This window comes from Cannabis sativa, chromosome 8 (assembly GCF_029168945.1).
Source record: "Cannabis sativa cultivar Pink pepper isolate KNU-18-1 chromosome 8, ASM2916894v1, whole genome shotgun sequence".
In the NCBI taxonomy this organism is placed as follows: Eukaryota; Viridiplantae; Streptophyta; class Magnoliopsida; order Rosales; family Cannabaceae; genus Cannabis; species Cannabis sativa.
The window spans coordinates 28,065,163-28,083,187 of NC_083608.1; the positions used below are offsets into that span (position 1 = coordinate 28,065,163).

General features: G+C 29.9%; 2 protein-coding genes and 1 long non-coding RNA gene across 12 annotated transcripts; 1 reads left to right on the forward strand and 2 right to left on the reverse strand.

Moving 5' to 3' along the window:
- Positions 1-1,776: 1,776 nt before the first annotated feature.
- LOC115699152 (WPP domain-interacting tail-anchored protein 2) lies at positions 1,777-5,569 on the reverse strand. Of its 8 annotated transcripts, none has more exons than XM_030626405.2 (7): positions 5,135-5,569; positions 4,956-5,008; positions 4,720-4,792; positions 4,003-4,534; positions 2,776-3,905; positions 2,218-2,415; positions 1,777-2,051 (listed from the first exon to the last, which is right to left on the reverse strand). In XM_030626405.2, the coding sequence occupies exons 4-7, from the start codon at positions 4,502-4,504 to the stop codon at positions 1,815-1,817; spliced, it is 2,067 nt and encodes a 688-aa protein (XP_030482265.2). In that variant the 5' UTR covers positions 4,505-4,534; positions 4,720-4,792; positions 4,956-5,008; positions 5,135-5,569; the 3' UTR covers positions 1,777-1,814. The 8 variants fall into 8 exon arrangements, with proteins under 8 accessions (XP_030482265.2, XP_030482264.2, XP_060958668.1 ...); XM_030626404.2 differs by having other exon boundaries at positions 5,113-5,569; XM_061102685.1 differs by having other exon boundaries at positions 2,214-2,415; positions 5,113-5,562.
- Positions 5,570-9,884: 4,315 nt separating this feature from the next.
- On the reverse strand, positions 9,885-11,414 carry LOC115699155 (uncharacterized). The gene is made up of 2 exons (XR_004008301.2): positions 11,194-11,414; positions 9,885-11,091 (listed from the first exon to the last, which is right to left on the reverse strand). It is a non-coding gene; the product is annotated as an uncharacterized LOC115699155 (long non-coding RNA).
- A 120-nt stretch (positions 11,415-11,534) lies between these two features.
- LOC115699154 (uncharacterized) lies at positions 11,535-14,393 on the forward strand. 3 transcript variants are annotated; one of them, XR_009684090.1, is made up of 3 exons: positions 11,535-11,707; positions 13,752-13,818; positions 13,916-14,393. XR_009684090.1 is itself a non-coding variant. In XM_061102688.1 (2 exons), the coding sequence occupies exons 1-2, from the start codon at positions 12,846-12,848 to the stop codon at positions 14,142-14,144; spliced, it is 321 nt and encodes a 106-aa protein (XP_060958671.1). In that variant the 5' UTR covers positions 12,525-12,845; the 3' UTR covers positions 14,145-14,393. The 3 variants fall into 3 exon arrangements, 2 of the variants coding, with proteins under 2 accessions (XP_060958671.1, XP_060958670.1); XM_061102688.1 differs by lacking the exons at positions 11,535-11,707; positions 13,752-13,818 and adding an exon at positions 12,525-12,937; XM_061102687.1 differs by lacking the exon at positions 11,535-11,707 and having other exon boundaries at positions 12,975-13,818.
- The last annotated feature ends 3,632 nt before the right edge of the window (positions 14,394-18,025 follow it).

Consider the following 18,025-nt stretch of genomic DNA (forward strand, 5'->3'; position numbering starts at 1 on the left):
TTTCCCAGAGTTTACTGTCGGTACTAAAAAAGTCACCGGAGTAGCTGTCGGTGTATTAGTCGTCAGAGTTGCTACCAACGCTAGAAAATTCATCAAAATTGTCATTGTCGTCAGAAAAATTACCGGAAAAATTACCAAAAAACTGGTTTCTTCATCAAGAAATCAGAAACCAGTTTCTTGGTAATTTTTCCGGTGACTATGCCAATTCTGATGACTTTTCTGAAGTTTACTGTCGGTGCCGGAAAAGTCACCGGAGTAGCTGCTAGCATTAGAAAAGTCGTCAGAATTGGCATTGTCAACGGGAAAATCACCAAGAAACCGGTTTCTTAGACTTCAAGAAACCGGTTTCTTGGTGATTTTTCAGTGATTTTTCCGGCGACAATGCCAATTCTGACTAATTTTCCGGTGCCGGCAGCAACTCCGATGACTTTCCGGCACCGACCGCTACTCCGACGACTTTTCCGGCACCGGCAACAAACTCCGGTGACTTTTCCGGCATCAATTACAAATAAAACTTCATAAACAAATAAAAACATTAAATATGGGATTTAGAAACCTAATTACATATATATGGCATATCAAATACCATAAAAAAACCTAAAAATAAAAAAATACCATATAAATTTGTAAAACTTAAATGTGTCATATTTATCATAAGAACTTTTAAAATCTCATACTAATACTAAGTGTAATTTTCTCTTCTTACATTTATGTAGATTTTCTACTAACTTTTGGCAATTACAATGGGCTTTTGTCTCAAATCAACTAACAAATATGTAACTAGAAACTTCTAGAAGTTTAGAAGAGGTGATGATTTCTAACATGTATCCCCGATCCATTCTGCATAAGCACTTTTATCTTCTTTCCTATGAGTTGTTGAAGATCGTTGTTTACTTATATGGGATGTTTATTCTCTGAGATTTGGCATCTGCAGAGAAATATTAACATTAAAGGGGGAGATGTTAATGTGATGGTGGCTCTGGATAAGGTGCAGTCCATGTTCTCTAAATTTTCTGATCATGTCGAGACAGGTTCTGTTTCTTGTAAGGAACTAGAGTTAGTTCCTATCCATAGATGAGAGGAGGCAAATGTCGTTCTGTAAACAGATGCCTCCTGATCTGAAGGGATAGCGAGGGTTGTTGTTGTTATGATTAACACTCTCGATAATTCGTGGGCTTTCAACTCGCAACAAACGACTACAACATTTTCTTTGGAAGCAGAATCAAAGGCAATTTTGTTTGCCCTTTCGTGGGCTATTCAGAATGATTGGAGGGAGGTTCATGTTCTTTTTGACTCGCAAGTGGTGATTCAAGCTCTGGAAAGGCCTAGATGCATCCCTAACTAGAATTTTTTGAATGTATCGCTGTCAGTGTTAGATTTAATTGAATGCTTTCGTAGCTGCAGTTTTTTCTTTGTTAATCGTAGTTTAAACTCGTTTGCGGATGGTTTAGCAAAAAGTGCTAGAATTTCTAGCCAAGTTGTTGGTCCTTTTCAAGGGGAGGGAATTCTCCTGTGATTCCCATTTATCTTTTCTAGTAATTGAACTTGGCTTTCTTTCAAAAAAAAAAAAAAAAAAAACAACAACAAAGAAGATAGACATAGGAATAGGACAAACATTGCAAACTCATGTGGTTCTTATCAACAACCAACACAAATTCAAGAAATTCCTTGACGTCTCACTGAGGTCTTAGTGCATAGTTCCTTGAATGGATATTTCAGATATTTTCTTTTTAAAAAAAAAAAAAAATCTACAGAAATGGTACCTCTGCACTATGCTGAGAAAAACATTGGTGTTAAGACCATGAGAAATTCATTCACACAAAAAAAATCAATGAAATAGGTAAGGTTTGGTTAAGCAAATACATAGCTGAGACTATAAGTAGTGATACAAACATTGCCACAACAAATACATATTTTAGGTTCAAGCATCTAGTGGACGACACAACATTTGAGACCTCAAGCTTTGAAACTATATCAACACCACTATTTACAGAATTGGAGTTCCTGACATCATTATCTGATGAGGAAGAAGCTTCATGTGTTTCATCCAACTGATTCAATTGAGCAGTAAAACTTGTTAGTCATCACATTAAAAAAACTTAACAGGTTAATGAAGTTTCATTAGAAAAACAGATACATAATAGACTTATGAACAAGAGTATTGGGGACTCCTCCTATGTAAGTATCAAAGTAAGAAAGATACAGAAGAATACCTGCCTGGAAACTTTGACCAACAGAATCTTTCACAGCTTCCAAGGATGATTTTGCACAAGAATCATTGTTGCTTAAATTATTTGTCAAGGAAGGAAGATCTTTGTCATCATCATTATTGCTGTTGTACCCGACCGAGGCATCCTTCACTGTCATACCCAGCTTCACAGCCATAGTTTTGTTCTCCTTTGTTAAGAGATTTAACTGCAAAATAGTAACAAGTAATAAGAATGGTCCTCTTTAAGTTGTTTCATTATTGTTGAAGACTATTAATTAATCTTCCAAAAAAGCTTATCAAGCGAATTCGGACATTATGGATGCTGTGAGGACTGAGGAGATTCATAATCAAGCATAGTCTGTAATCTGGTCTTAAGTTTCTGGTTAATTATTTGAGGAGGTACCATGGAGCAAAAGCAAACGTTCTTATTGATATTTTCTTTTCTCTTATTTCATGACAAGTTCCAATTTTAGCTTTCTATAACTACTGCTTATTAGAGACAAAGACAAACAAATCAATCTCAATAATGAAAACAAGTGAACTATTCATACAAGATAGTTTCATACCTGCTTCTCAAGGTGCTCTCTCTCTTTCCCTAGTTGCACTACCAAATCCATTATGAATTTAGTCTTGACATTAATATCATTTGCACTTTCAACTTTTGACCTTGTAGCTTGCTCCAACGATTCCTCCAAGTACTCTATTCTTTCTCTAAGAATACTCAGTTCTTTAGTGAGTTCTGAATTAGTTTCGGATAAGATAATACAATGCTCCTCTGCATCATCAGTCTTGTTTTCAGCCTTTGCAACCTTTGATTTCAAATCTTCAATTAAAGTCTCCATATCCCATATTGCAGAATACAGCATATTCTGTTGCTCTTGACTTGCTTCAGACACTGCCTTTGCGTTCTGTAATTGGATCTCAGCTTCTCTCAGTTGCTTCTCAAGAACACCAACCTTTTTCTCTGCCTTACTAGCACTTCCTTTCAGAAAATTAAGCTCTTCTGTTAGTTCAACATTTGTTCCAGTCAACTCTGCAACTTTGAGCTCTGCACTTTCAGCTCTAGTGTCTGCTACATCAGTACTTTCTCTGAATGATTCAATTACATTTTCCAATTCCCTTATTTTCGCTTCACTTGAACTGTTTGTGGCCTTTTCATTGCTCAGATGGAGCTCTGATTCTTTAACCTTTTCCTCCAGAAGCTTCAGTGTCTCCCTCAAATTGGAGAGTTCAGCATCAATGGCACTATTTTCAGCAGTCCTGATCTTGAAACTTTGTAAGGCTGCATCTTTTTTCTTAAGGTCTTCTACACAATCTTGGTACTTACATTTCATCTCATTTTCTCGTTGAACCATGCTATTTAAATTAAAATGAGCAAGTTGGATTCGACCTAATAATTCGTGAGAAGTTCCCTTGAGCACCACAACTGAATTCTCAGCCTCTAGAAACCTTCCCCAAACTACTTGAGCAGTTTCTTCCATGCGAAACGCTACCTGCTCAGTGTAATGTAGCTTGTGTTTTAGTTCTTCCTCACTTTTTCTTGATTCTGTTAACCTCTTCTCAAGATCTAGCTCCCTTGCTAGTGATTTCTCTAGCATCTTTAGAATATGTCTTTGTCCAGCCATCTGCAGATTCGATTGGGCATTTATATTTGACAGCAGACCATGTTCAGATACCTCGACAATGCAGTTTTTCCCTATTATCAAGCAATCACAAAGTGAAAATAAACCCTTAATTACGTAAGTTCAAACAAAAGAGAACAAAAAAGAATTTACACTACTAGCATTGCTTACAATTTTCATGTGTAAAAGCAAGAACAGTTCTCTGCAACTTAGATGACTGAATCTTGACATCTGATATCTGAAGTTGAGTCTGTCTCAAAGATCCTTCAGTGTCAATCAACTTCTCCTCCATCATGGTAAATTGTTCTTTCAAGTTTCTGCATGAAGATTTTTTTTTATGTGCATCAACAATTTCTTCTTGGAGACTAACCATGAAACTGTCCAATTCTCTTACCTCAGAATCTAAAATACTAGATAAGAGATTAAATACCAGTGCCTTCTCCATAAATTCTTCTGAGATATAGTTATTCTCCACTGCTATTGTTTCAAGCTCATTTTCTTGTGCCAAAAGGTTCATCAGTAGTCCATGAAGATTTACTAATTTCTCAGAAGAATATGCCAAGTCCAAGTCTAGTTTTGTTAAAACTTCCATGCAGTTTTCTAATTCCACCATCTCTGTTTCTTTAGATGAATCTGAACTGTCAATATTGACAGTACTGGCATAATCCTCCATTATTCAAGCTCAATATTGCTCCTTTAGAGCCTAGTGAGAAAAGGAAAAAGCTTAATTTAGCATTAAATGCATAATTAATATAAGGACCCTTCATGTCACTCTTCATGATGAATCCACTGAACACCCAAGATCTAAAACTGGGTATTTCATTTGACCTGACTAGAAAATAATCAAAACCAAAATTTCATGGAAATAAATCGGGTAAAGCATATAACCTCAGAAACAAGAGCAACCCTTTTCATTCAACTACTCTAAAAACCAGGTTTAACTCATAATAAACTCCATCACCTACATTACCATTCACAAATCAACCAACTAACATTAATTCACATTCCATTTAACCCAAAACACTCATACAAATCATGATCTAAAGCTTATTTAATTCTGTAAGGACAGAAGAGCCTTGACTCCTTAGAAAATTTAATACAGATCCCCTTGAGAAAATAATTACCTGGAGCGAGTAGCTAGGGAGGAAATATTCCTGGGTCTTTCTTGGAAACGCAGCTGGAAAAAGAAAAAAATCCACCAAAGAATTGAAATGTTATATATAAAGAGAGAGAATTAGAAAGGACCGAGAGGAAAAAAAAAACAGTTTTTGTTTTAACTACCTTTAATAAATTTCAATATTACCGTTAAGAAAAAGAATTAAGGTACAAACTTTGATTCTGAATTCTGAGATTATGGGATCTGGTGAAAGCTGAGTCTTTTAATTAAACGCTTAATCAGTCTAAGAATAGTAATTGTTTGGTTGGGGTACTGTTCTTTTCCAATCATAATGTTGTGTGGCGCACGTTGTACAACCCCAGCTCGGATCCATGACCCCATGTAGGTATCAATTATTGAGTAAGGCCTTAAATAAACGACAGGTTTTTTTATTTATTTATTTTTAATTGTCCAATATGAGTTGTCAACGTAGGTAATAGTAATAGTACTGAACCCAAAGCTCAGTTCCAGTGCTTAGAAAAACTCAAGCTGTTTTATTCAGTGCATGTGAGTTTAGATGAATCCAAAGTCATATTGATACACTTTTTTTTTTTTTTTGAAGAATCATTTTGTTACTTCTTCACATCTATTTTTTTTCCTTCGCTATGACATTAATCAATCTATGTGTCGTTTTTTTGAATCTGTAATAAAGAAGATTTTTTTTTTCCATGGTTATGACATTAATAAAACTATTGATGGTGTCGTTTTTGAGCCTGTAATAAAGAAAAGTCTCATTTTAATAAAAACCATTAAATGGGAGAAGTCTAATTTATGATGAGAATTTCAATGAGGGCTCCTTCGTTAAGATTATTTTGAATAAGTATAGTTGAACCATTTTGCTATATTAAATGTTATCATGTAACATCATATTGTAAAACGGCTATTTATAGCGATATGAGGCATTTAATATATTGGATAAGTTAGTAAACAAATAAACATTGTAGCTGGAGTTGTTAAATAATTGTGGAATAATACTTAATACTAAATTCATGAGTACGTATAGCATATAATATAAATGTTTTTAATTACATAGCAACTGACATGAGAAGTGATTTGTCAGTAACTATTATTAAATAAAAAGCTAACAATTATTGAAGTTTTATAATGAAGACTCAAGAGTGATCCTGCTACGGCTGGACCTGGAGTGGACTAGTAGGAAATTATCTTTTAAGACTGTAGTTCCAATCTCCAACTACTACTTTATATTTAGATTTATATTCTAGTTTACTCCCTAGTCTTTAAAGCCCGATAACAGCCAACACGTCTAGTTTGCTCTTACGCTTTGAGCTTTAAATGTCTTATCCAATTGGGATTGGGTTCAGCCTAAGAGAGCCCAAACAGAAATGATCCAATCCGGACATTGGAAAAACTAGATAATTCATAAAAAAAGTAAGTTCAAAAATGTCTCTTTTATTAATCAATTAACCAAATTTGCTTCTAATTTTATATTTATTTGAAACATACCTCTTTTTATATATATTGTACCCAAAATATCCTGACATAAGAGAGTGAGTATCTTGAAGTGACAGGGGTAAAATTGGTACAATATTTAAAAAAAAGAGGTAAAAATGATAGACTTTAAAAAAGAGGGTAAAAATAAAAGAAGACAATATAAAAAGAGTATAGAGTGTAATTTCCTCTTCATAAAATAACCGATCTAATCTAATCTGCACGATCCAATCCAATCCAATCTGCAAAGTGCAGATATCCGCACTTGTGCGGATTGGATTGGATTGGAAAATTCAAAATCCGCACTTGTGCAGATTAGATGTTAATTGACATGTAAAAGTAACTGATTCAATCTAATCCACGCATTTATAAAAAAAATTTAAAAAAATTATATATACAAATAACATTTTAATATAAAGAAAATAATAATTTAAAAGTCTAATACATATAATACAATTATATTGTTAAACTTCATAGATCAAATATATATTCTATTCTTAAATATATATGGGTGACTATTCAATGGTTACATTTTTATTGTAACCATATGGTTACATTTTTCTTTAACCTGTAATAGCAGGTTACTAATAGGTAGACTTTCCTTTTTTAGATTTAATTAATTATAATTAATTATTTTCTTAAAATAATTAATTAAATAGACATTCCTTTTTTAGAATTATTTAATTATAATTAACTATTTTCTTAAAAAAATTAATTAAATATTTAACAAGATCTCTTTTAGCAATTAATATTTATATTTAAATCCTTACTTGAATTATTTTAATAATTAAGCCATTTAATTATAACATTTACAATAAAATTTATTTTTTTTACAAAAATTAAACTTCTTTTGACACAAATTAAAATTCTCTTCTTATAATAAATTTTCAAATAATTAATTATTTTTAAATGATATTTAATTATTTTGTTACAATTATATGAACTAAGTATGAGGCCTCAAGCTAATCAATCGATAACAAGTGCATCCATTTTTTTTTTCTAAAAAATCCTTCAACTTATTTTATTTTTTACTTTTTAAATATTTAAATAAAAAAATTAAATAATTAAGTGTAATAATTTAAAATTAAGATTACAAGTATAATAAAATTTAAATTATGAAATTATATGTGTATAATTTTAAATTATAAAAAGTTTTGCTATAAAATTTTAAATAATTTAAGTATAAAAAAAAATAAATTGCTAAAAGATCCTTATATAGTAATAAATTGTAAAAAATTAATTAATAATTATAATTAATTTAATTTTAAAATATAATTAATCTTAATTAAAGTTTTATAAGGAAATAAATGATTAGGTTACTTTCAGGTTACAAGTTATTTATTATTTATTTTTATTTAATTTCCAAATTAATCACAACCATTTAATAGTAATCCAATGGCTTAAAAAAATGTAACCATGATGGTTACAATAAAAATGTAACCATTGAAACCTCTTCCAATATATATACATGGAACATTTCTTAATAGGTATTACTTATGAATGGTTACTAAACAAATTTAATTATAAATATTAATTTTAAAAATATCAAACCATCGAATTTTGATCTAATAACAAATAATAAAATCACAAATTTGAATTTCTATGCTTAATTATACTGCTTAATTAAAAAAAATATCAAAAAATATCTCTTTTTTACACTATATCAAAAATATGTTCATACAAAAATATTTAACTCAAACTCAACTTTTTCTTTTCTTATTTTTCTTGCTAAAAAACTTTTTTTTTTTAATTTTTTTTTTACCGATGGAACAATCTCAGCCCATATGATATAAAAATGAGAGATTTTTTTAATTAGATAGAAAAATTAAGCATAAAAACTCAAAATTTTTTAATTTGGAACATTTCTTAATGGATATATATATATATAAATATATATTTCTACATACAATTTAAAATAAAATTAAATATTTTTTTACACATACAATTTTTTTTCTTTGAATTTATTATTTATTATTTATTTATTTTAATGTGTTGTTGAAGACATAAAATAACTATAATTTATTTTATTTTGTTGCTAGTTATGTGAAAAAAAAAATATTTTTTTCATAAATATTAAAAAGTATAACCAATCCAAAATAACTGATTGCAGATTGGATTGGATTGAATTTGAGTTGTTGTGCGGATTGGATTGGATCCAAAATATGAAATCCGCATATAGTGCGGATCGGATACACTATGAGCAAAATAGTGCAGATTGGATTGGATGAAACCCCTATAATTACATAAGACATTATTTTTTGTAAAAAAATTATATTTTTACGTTTGCAGAATTTTTTTTACATTTTTACAGTTTTTTATAGAAACAATACCAACACGTAAATAATAAAAAAAAACTACATAAAAATAACATCTAAATAGCATCAAAACAATAACAAAAAATAACATACAGAAACAAACAATTAACAACAAATTAATAAGAGTACAACATAAAAAGACTGTATTTTCTATAAATAAAATAAAAAATAATCGTAAAAATATTTAAAAAAAAATTTTTATTGTTTTTGTGTATTTGTGAAATAATCCCTAATTTTTGATGAGGGATTATAATAAGCATAAATACCCAAATATGATAACAAACAAATCTAAAAAATAATAAGCATCTACATTTTTCTAACATTTTTATGAGTTTAAATGTTTTTTATACAAAAATATGAATGGGTGTGTTTATATTGATTTCAAAATAATGTTATTTTCACGTTGCTATTACGTTATACTATATTGATCCAATGTGAAAACAGTGTTGTTTTTCAAAGATGTAAGTAAGAAGAAAACATGGTGAAAAAAAAATCTCTTAAAATGTAAATACATTTATATATATACTAGAAGAAAGTTATGTGTGAGACACGTATACTTCGTTTTATGCTAGGTACTTTCATTAAAAGTAAATATTGAATGCAACATATTAGTGATTTTAATTTAATAAATCTGTATGACGCTTGAAGAAATCTTGATAATCTAACTTTATTAAGAATAATTACTCAAAGGTAAAAGTAACCATTTTCAATTAAACAAAAAGCTCCTTGTACAATTGAAACCTAAATAACAAAATAAATTTAAATCTAATCACAAACAACCAAGTAAATTCTCAATCCGTGAAAAATAATTTGTAGATATATATCCAATTACAAGGGGCCACCATATTTTGAACCCCCAATTTATAGCATCCCTGGAAGAGCATATCTCCACAAAAATATATATACCCTTTAATACATATAAAGTAGGAAGATAAATACACAAAACATGTAACAAAAATTATGAATGGAAGCGTAACTATCACATATCAAATTTTATCTCATAAATATAGTTCCAAATACTTAATAAAATCTAAAAGGAGCCAAGATAAAAACACTGTGAGCATCATAGAGGTTATCATCAGTTTCTTCGTTTATATAGTTTAAGGCACGCATCCGATTTTACCAGAAGCAAGTTAAAAAATATAATTATATTAGCAAAATTATCCCACAACAAGAGTTATTCTAAATGATCAAGCATTACAATTAAGTATCACTATCAGATATATATGTCTCAAGAGGACCTAATGAAATATATAGTTAATCATAAATTATCAGTCTTGTGGGAAGTGTGAAAGTTGTGATTATTGAAAAGGCATATAAACCTAAAATAATGAAACTAAGTTTATGAAGATAAAAATTTTACTGCTCCACCAACCCTGAAGGTCATGATACTGTCATTCTAAGGAAATAGAAGCGTATCAAGATCTCCCTTATAGTTTCTTCAAATTAAAAAGATCAATACATCCCATCCCCTTAAGAAGACTCATAAAGGGTGGGCAGTATGGATAAATATTTGAAGTAAAAACTCTTAAATGTCTCTTGCTTGAACAACGTTTCCTAGAAATAGATAACAAATAAATAAAAATGAAATGCATATAAGGATAAATCGCTAATGAAACATTGAATAAATAAATAAGCATAACAAAATCAGTATAATGCATTTTAAGTAAAATAATTGACAAATTGAAGAAAGATTAGAGTGTAGCAAAGTAATACAATAACAATAGTAATACATATCTTTATTGTATTTAGAATGATGAGATATGATCGAAGATTTTCCACCAAAGTCTAAATATGACTTTGGGCTAAGTGATATTCTACAAGCTAGACACCAACCAATGATATTTTTCTTTTTTTTTTCTTTTAATATATATATATATATATAAATAAGATTTTCCCTTTTTACTATTGTTTGTTGGGATACATAACCTCCTGAAAAAATAATCATGAGTAACGAAACAACATAGCAGCAACAGTCTCTGCCATGTTTTATAGTAAAAATGTTCGAAGAATAAGTTAATGTTAATCAACTTACAATAACAAAACATAAGATCCAAAAATATCTCTACAAGTACAAATAACTTTCTAGTAAATTTAAGAAACTCACATTCAAGCAACAACCCCACAAGCTTATTTTTTTCAAACTACTATGTTTGATGATCAGATTCTAGTAAATATGTGAGACTGTGGCATTACCATGTTTTTTGTACTTCACAATCACTACTTTCTTCTGAGGTAGGCTCTGGAGAATTGGGATCACATATGGTCATGCCACAGTCCATGAGTTCAAGAATTGGCAATTGTGTTGTGGTAAATTGAATGATGACCTTAAAAGATATTCTAACATATATATTACACAATAAATCAGATATTAACATAAGAAATGACCTTAAAAGATATTCTAATATATATATAGATATAATTTAGGAGAATGTCACTTACATAACTCAAGAGGTCTCCACCACCGTGTGATTCATTGAAAAAATTGTTTCTCTTGCCACTGAGAATTCCTAGAAGCAACACGCCTTATTAAATTTTGGTAGGTAATGATACTGTAGAAAGAGATTAATGTTGTCATATTAAGTGTAGCCTCCCCAAAGATTCCAGATCTAGCCTACCCATGTTTAAACATTCATTAAAAATTATTGATTACTGTCAAAGTTTAAGTCATAGGTAATTTAATTAAATACATAATAACTTTAAGAAATAACAAAATATTCCATATAAATAATAATAAAAAAAAAAAAAAGCAATTACCTAATGGTCAATATCAATCGTTCTTGTTCTTTAGGTATTAGTAAGGCATTTAAGTCCATGGAAACACAACAATAATTGATGATATAATATGTAATCATGGATATATACACATTGTTGTAACACAAGCTCACACTCTCACCATGTCTAGTTGACACGGTGGTCGCACGTGTCGCATAGATTGACGATGCAAGCATCATTGGTACATATACATCACCCTATATTCTTCATTTTTTATTTCTTGGGTGGGTTTCAATAAGAGATTTTGAGAGATAAATAAAGAAAGGAAGATGGGTTCAGTTCTGATTTTTTATCTTTAAATTTTTACCAAAGCTACATAACAAGAATTAAATATGGATTTGTTTAAAAGAAGTTATCGAGCGTGGAATGTTTATCATCGCATGGTGAAATGCAATTCTCTAACTTAAATTCTCTTTTATGGTTAAAATAACAGATTCACTTATTTTTCAAAACATTAATTATTAAATAACATTAAATCAATAAAATCAGTTACATAATCATTTTAAATTTAAATTAAATTTTTTTTATATAAAATATTTACATAATTTTATTTTTATTAAAATCAAAAAACATTAAAAAAAAGTTACCCAATAATTTCTCATAAACCAAGAATTCTGTTATATAGCCACATTTTATATAGAATATATATATATATATATATATATATATGAATTTGAGTACTTTATGTAAAAATCACTTAATAGTGAGTTATACACATTTAATGGGTTCTATATAATTTGTACAAAATATGGTTTTTGTAACAATTTATTTTATGGAAAAAAAATTAAAAGAAATTAAAAATAGGAATTTTTACATAAAATGCCATTTTTTTCCGTTTTTAAACATTTATACGGTTCCATAGTTTCATTTTTCAATTTTACCATTTTGTTTAAACTTTTATATGGTTTCTTTAAAACTTTTTACATCATATACGGTTTTGATTACATCATCCAACTGCCTACACGTTTCCCTCCAAACTTTCAATTTTCAATCACTTCTCTTGTCAATTATCACACTCTAACCCACTTCCTCGTTAATATCAATATTTTTTTAATTTCCCATTCTTCATCATTTTCATTTTGCTCTTCTTCTTCATTCTGTTCATCGAGTTCCTCCTTTTTTTTTCTCTGTTTTGTTTTCTGATTGTTGTTTATGCATTTTTTCTTTGTTTTTGAGTAATGGCTGTTACTCGATCTCGTTCGAGTTCTTTGTCCCCTTCTCCTAAGAAACTCAAAAAAAGACTATTAAACAATCTAAACCCAAATTAGTTGCTCAAACTACTTCAAAACCTCTTAATCAGAAATTCAAAGTTGTGGTTCATGTGGGTGAGCCTTCATCTGGTGAAGCTAGGAAAGCTAAAAGGAAGAGAAACGATAATGAGGATGATTTTGTTGTTGTTCGTCCTAGAAAGGTATGTTTGATTTATTTTTATTTTTTTGTATTTTTTTTTTTGATCTGTTCTTGTCATGTTTTTGTTCATTGTTTATGACTAGTATTTTTTTTTATTATTTGTTTATTTCCTTAATTTTTCGTGTTTAGGGTTTTTTCTTTGTTTTTTTTTTATGTTGTGGGTTTCAATCTCATTTTTTTCCAAATTAGTTTTGTAAGTTCCATGTTATTAGTTTAGTTGTTTAATTTAAATTATGTTCAGCGAAAGATGTGGTTTCACTCGTTGCTTCATTGTGATCAGTTTCTTAGTGATTCTGTAAGTTTTGTGTTGCTTTTTTGTTGTTTTTATGTTTTTTGTCAGTATTATTTTTGTTTATTCATGTTTTCAATTTTTTCAGCACATAGATGTGATTTTTTATTATTTTAGAAAGAAAGTTAAGTATTCTACTGCAACAAACATGAAGATCACAACTACAGATTGCTATTTCAATAGCAGCATCAGGTCATTGCATGAGAAGTATGTAAGTATGAATGAACAAATGTCTCTTGTTCATTCCAAGCACCAAATTTCTCATTTCATAAAGGGTAAACGACTTCGATGTGGTACACGTTGGAGTTAGGCTAACCATGTGTTGTTATTGGTGCACATAAAGATTGTTAGTCATTGGGTTATGGGTAGGGTTGACATGAAGTCTAGAATTATATATTTGTATAATTCTCTAAGGACACCGAAGTATCGGTTGCTTCTTTGCTTGCTTTGGAACCTTATTCTGTCATGTTGTCATTGTTTTTCTCTCTGCTGGGTGTTTATGATGAGCTTCCTTATACCTTACCAGCATCTGTGAATCCTGTTGCACCTTTCCCTATTGTCAATGCTGAAGTACTTCCTGAACAAGTGGATAAGTATGAATGTTAATTGTTTATGTTCTGTTATATTTTTGTTGTTTTTATGTTAATTTAACATCTCTAACATTGATTATTTGTTTGTTATTGTTTCTAGTGATTGTGGTGCGTTTGTTGCTACTTTTGTTGAGTATTTCATTGAGGGAAAGAATATTCCAGCTGACTTCGATGTTGAGGAGTATCGCCTTAGGCTTTCTGTGTTGCCATACAAGTTTGGACTTATGAAACAGATTGACAATGTTGAAAGTGAGCTAGAAAGCCCACCTAAATCTCCAAAGAAGACGAAGGCAAAAGCTAAAGGGAAAGCGAGGGCAAAAGCGAAGTGATTTGAATTCAAGAAAAATACTCTATGTTTATCTTTTTTTGTTTAGCCAGGATATGATATAATACGTTGATATTTTGCTGTAGGCTTCTGTATGTTTTTGTGTTTTTATGTTGTTTAGCCATTAAAGCAGTTGTTGGTGTATTGCTTATGGCTATTTTTATGTTTTTGTTATGTGTTGTTAGCCTAAAGTACAGAGCAATGTTGGTTCATTACTGAATCTTTATATTCTATATAATGTTGATATTATGTACAGGTGTGATCTTGATTTTATTATTTTTTTCTTTGTATTTCAAATGATTATTAACATTTTTTATACAATGGTAAGACAAAAAAACCAACATGTACATCTATTTTCAAATGTATTTTTATACATCAACCAATTTCTATATGTTTTAATAGTTTACAACTTTAATTTTGCCATTCTATGAAATTCAAAACTAAACATTCCATTATCAAATCAATTCAGTTAAAATGTATTCCTGAGTTCATTTATTCAATAGAAACCAAATTCAAAGCTAATCATCTAAATAGCAATCATTATTTAAAATTCCTTATTTTTTTTCCTTTTTGTATCTGTAAAAATGTTCTATTTATGTTGTATTTATGTTGTTGTAATGTTCTGTAGCTGCTGTTGTTTTTCAGTTATACTTGGGTTGTTGCATGTCCTCCTGTTGTGTCCTTTTCTTCCACATTTGGTGTATTTGATTTGTGTCTTTGTCTCCCAACTAGGTCTTGTTCTTTTCTTCTTTGGTCTTCCCGCTTTCACCCTTTCAAGTGGTGGCAATATTTCAATATCTTTGATTTCTCATGGAATGTCCCAACTGCTTTGATTTCCTACTGGATATACAGTTGCTTCACAGGTTTCCAGCCAGTTCTTTGTGCTGTAGTAATCTGAACAGTAATTTTGTGAGTCAAGATACATCTCTTTCATCATTGCTAAGGCATGCGCACATGGCATTTAATCTATTTAAAACCTGTTGCATGTGCATGTTTTTTTGTTCTGGATTCACAACCCATGATCTTTTTACTTTGTACACTTCAAATATGTGTTCATTTGATGCTCTAACCTGAGAACAAATTTGTTGTGTATATTGTTTGTTAAAATAACAGAAATTAAACATTAGTTCAACATTATGAAATATAATTCTAGAAAAATTGTGTACCTTTAATTTCAAAGCAGTTTTGTAGTTGCCCTTCATCTTCATCTCTGCAACTGGAGTCAATTTTGTGAATGTTCCTTGTGCCATTTTCTTGTTTTTGCATGTCCATTCCTGGATTAAAGTCCTCAAAGCTTCCATTAGTGTTGTTATTGGGAGTTCTCTAGCTGCCAGGTTTGCTACATTCAATGATTCAACAACATTGGATGTCATTGTACTGGATCTTTTGTGTTTGGAATACAACCTTGACCATTTCTCATATCCAATTTTTTGTAGATAAGGTAGAACTCGTTTGCCTAAGGCATCGAGCTCTCTCATATGATATACGAATTTTTTAGCAGTGTATGCCTTGGCTGGACGAGAAAACGGTTTTTCAAAGAACCTTGCATTTTTCTTGAATGTTGTTTTCAGGTTGTTGAGTAGGTGATACACACAATATCCATGTTGTATTTCATGGAAGACTTGTTGAGCTGCCTTTATTATACTTTCATGTCTATCAGATATAACACATTGTTCTTGTCTAACACCAAATGTTGCTCTTAATTTTTCAAAGAACCATTCCCATGATAGACCATTTTATGAATCTGCCACACAAAAAGCTAATGGGAATATTTTACTTGCTGCATCTTGTGCACTAGCTGTTAGTAGTGTTCCCCCATATGTAGCTTTAAGAAATGTTCCGTCTACTACTATTATAGGTCTGCATTTTCCCATGCTTTCAGTGAAGCATTTAGTGCCATGAAGCAAAACAAGAAGTTGTTGTTTTCTTCAATTTCAATGTGCACTACAGATCCTGGGTTAGTTTTTTGGAGCATATAGAAATAGCTAGGCAGCAACTGATAAGACTCCTTTGCTTTTTCTCTAACTATGTTTAGAGCATGTTCCCTACTCCTCCATGCCTTAATGTAATTCATTTGTATCCCATATTTGTTATTCATCTCAAATCTGATATCTGTTGGTGTAGCTGTTGTCTTTATGTTCAAAAACTTGTATTTAACACAGTCCCTTATTATTTTTGCCGATGCTTGCCTTTGATCTACAAATCTGATGCTTAATGAGCAAGTGTGTTTTTCATTGTATTTTCTTATTATGAAATTCTCTGTTGCCCCATTCCTTGAAGCTCTTAGTGACCATTTGCAATCTTTATCCAAACACTCAATTTGAAATTCCTTTGTGCAAGATTTTTTCACCTTGTACTGAAATTGTTGTTTTATTGCAAAGTAGCTAAGTACGTTCTTCAAAATTTCCTTATCTTTGTACATTTGCCCTTTCTCAATTTCTGGATGATGTTTATCTATGATGACAAGTGCTTCTTCATCGTTTCTTTCTTGTTCATCCTTTGTCTGTCTTGTTAGTTGAGCCATCATTTCTGCAACAATTATCTTAGCATAGTCAAGAAAGTCAAATTCATCATTATCTGCTTTTTGGTTTTCTTGTTGTTGATGTGTTGGTGTTCCCCCTGATTGAGTTCCATATTCAAGCATGTGGACTTCATTTTCTTTGTCAACCTCTGTAAAAAAAAAAAAAAAGTATTTGTGATGTTGTTGTTGTGTTGGGGACTATATTTATGCACAAAGGATGTTTTGTGAGATCCCTTTCTGTTGATTTCAACTGCAAGTAAAACTCCAGGCTTTCATCATCTGTGATCTTTAATGCTGGATATCCAGACTGTAATGAAACTACATTTGTAGGGTACTTGAATTGTTGTTGCAGTTACGTTTTTTCATCAGTCTGTCCACTAGTTCTGTATACTTGTAATTTTTTTAGATGCATATCCAAGTAGCTTCAAAACCAGTGTACTGGTTGTTCTCATCCCAATGTCCAATTCTTTGAACTAGTATAAGTATTGATGCCATTTGGTCTGCAATTCAACAGTATGTCCATTAAATTGTATTTTTAATGTAAAGCAACAATAATTAAACAATAAATCAACATTTTTAAAAAATTAAATATTATATTCTTTTTTCCATACCACGTTTTAAAATTACTAAAGGCTCTTAAGACAAATAATTTTTTTTTTGTATTATTAACATTAAATCAATAATTTCTATTTGTTTGAATATATATGAATCTTTATTATTTTTTAATTATTTTTTAATTCATGAATAATGGAAACATTAAAGAATCATTTACCAAATTATGGATTTTTTTATGTATTTTTATTTTTTTTTCATATATAAAAACATCTGAATTACATGTTTTAACCAATAAATGAACAATAATTTTTAGTTATTTTTTTAAATGCAATATTATGTTTTTGTTTTAACCAAATTATTAACAATAAATCAACATTTTTCTTTTAATTTCAAGTTAAATGTAACTATTTATCTTCATTTTTTATTTTATTCTTCAACGTGTTGATTATTTAATTGATTTACATTAATTAAACAAAAAAAAAACAATAATAATTATTCACTGTTATTTATTTTGATTTTTTTTTAATTTTTGTGAATCAAATGTTTCAATCATTAACATGCAATCATTAGAAGTAATGCAATACCTTGTTATTGTATGTTTGGATTTGATTGGGAGCTTTGATCAACGATTTTCAACTCATCCTTATATGATCTGCAACAATTTAAAAACAAGTTTATGTTTTTTAGTATAAATATTTGTCTGTTAATGGTGTGTTTCTTTACTCTCTTTTTTCATACCTTTTGGATTAATAGGGAGCTGCGATCCTCAATTTTGTCAACTCATTTGTACTACGATCTCCAACAATCAA

Bases quoted from the DNA above. Each gene is read 5' to 3' on its own strand.
- LOC115699152 (XM_030626405.2), bottom strand. From the start codon at position 4,504: ATGGAGGATTATGCCAGTACTGTCAATATTGACAGTTCAGATTCATCT. The intron at 3,906-4,002 runs GTAAGCAATGCT...GCTTGATAATAG, and splicing joins TGCTTTTACACATGAAAATT to GGAAAAACTGCATTGTCGAG. The intron at 2,416-2,775 runs GTATGAAACTAT...ACTATTTTGCAG, and splicing joins GAGAGCACCTTGAGAAGCAG to TTAAATCTCTTAACAAAGGA.
- LOC115699154 (XM_061102687.1), top strand. From the start codon at position 13,691: ATGTTGTCATTGTTTTTCTCTCTGCTGGGTGTTTATGATGAGCTTCCT. The intron at 13,819-13,915 runs GTATGAATGTTA...TATTGTTTCTAG, and splicing joins CTTCCTGAACAAGTGGATAA to TGATTGTGGTGCGTTTGTTG.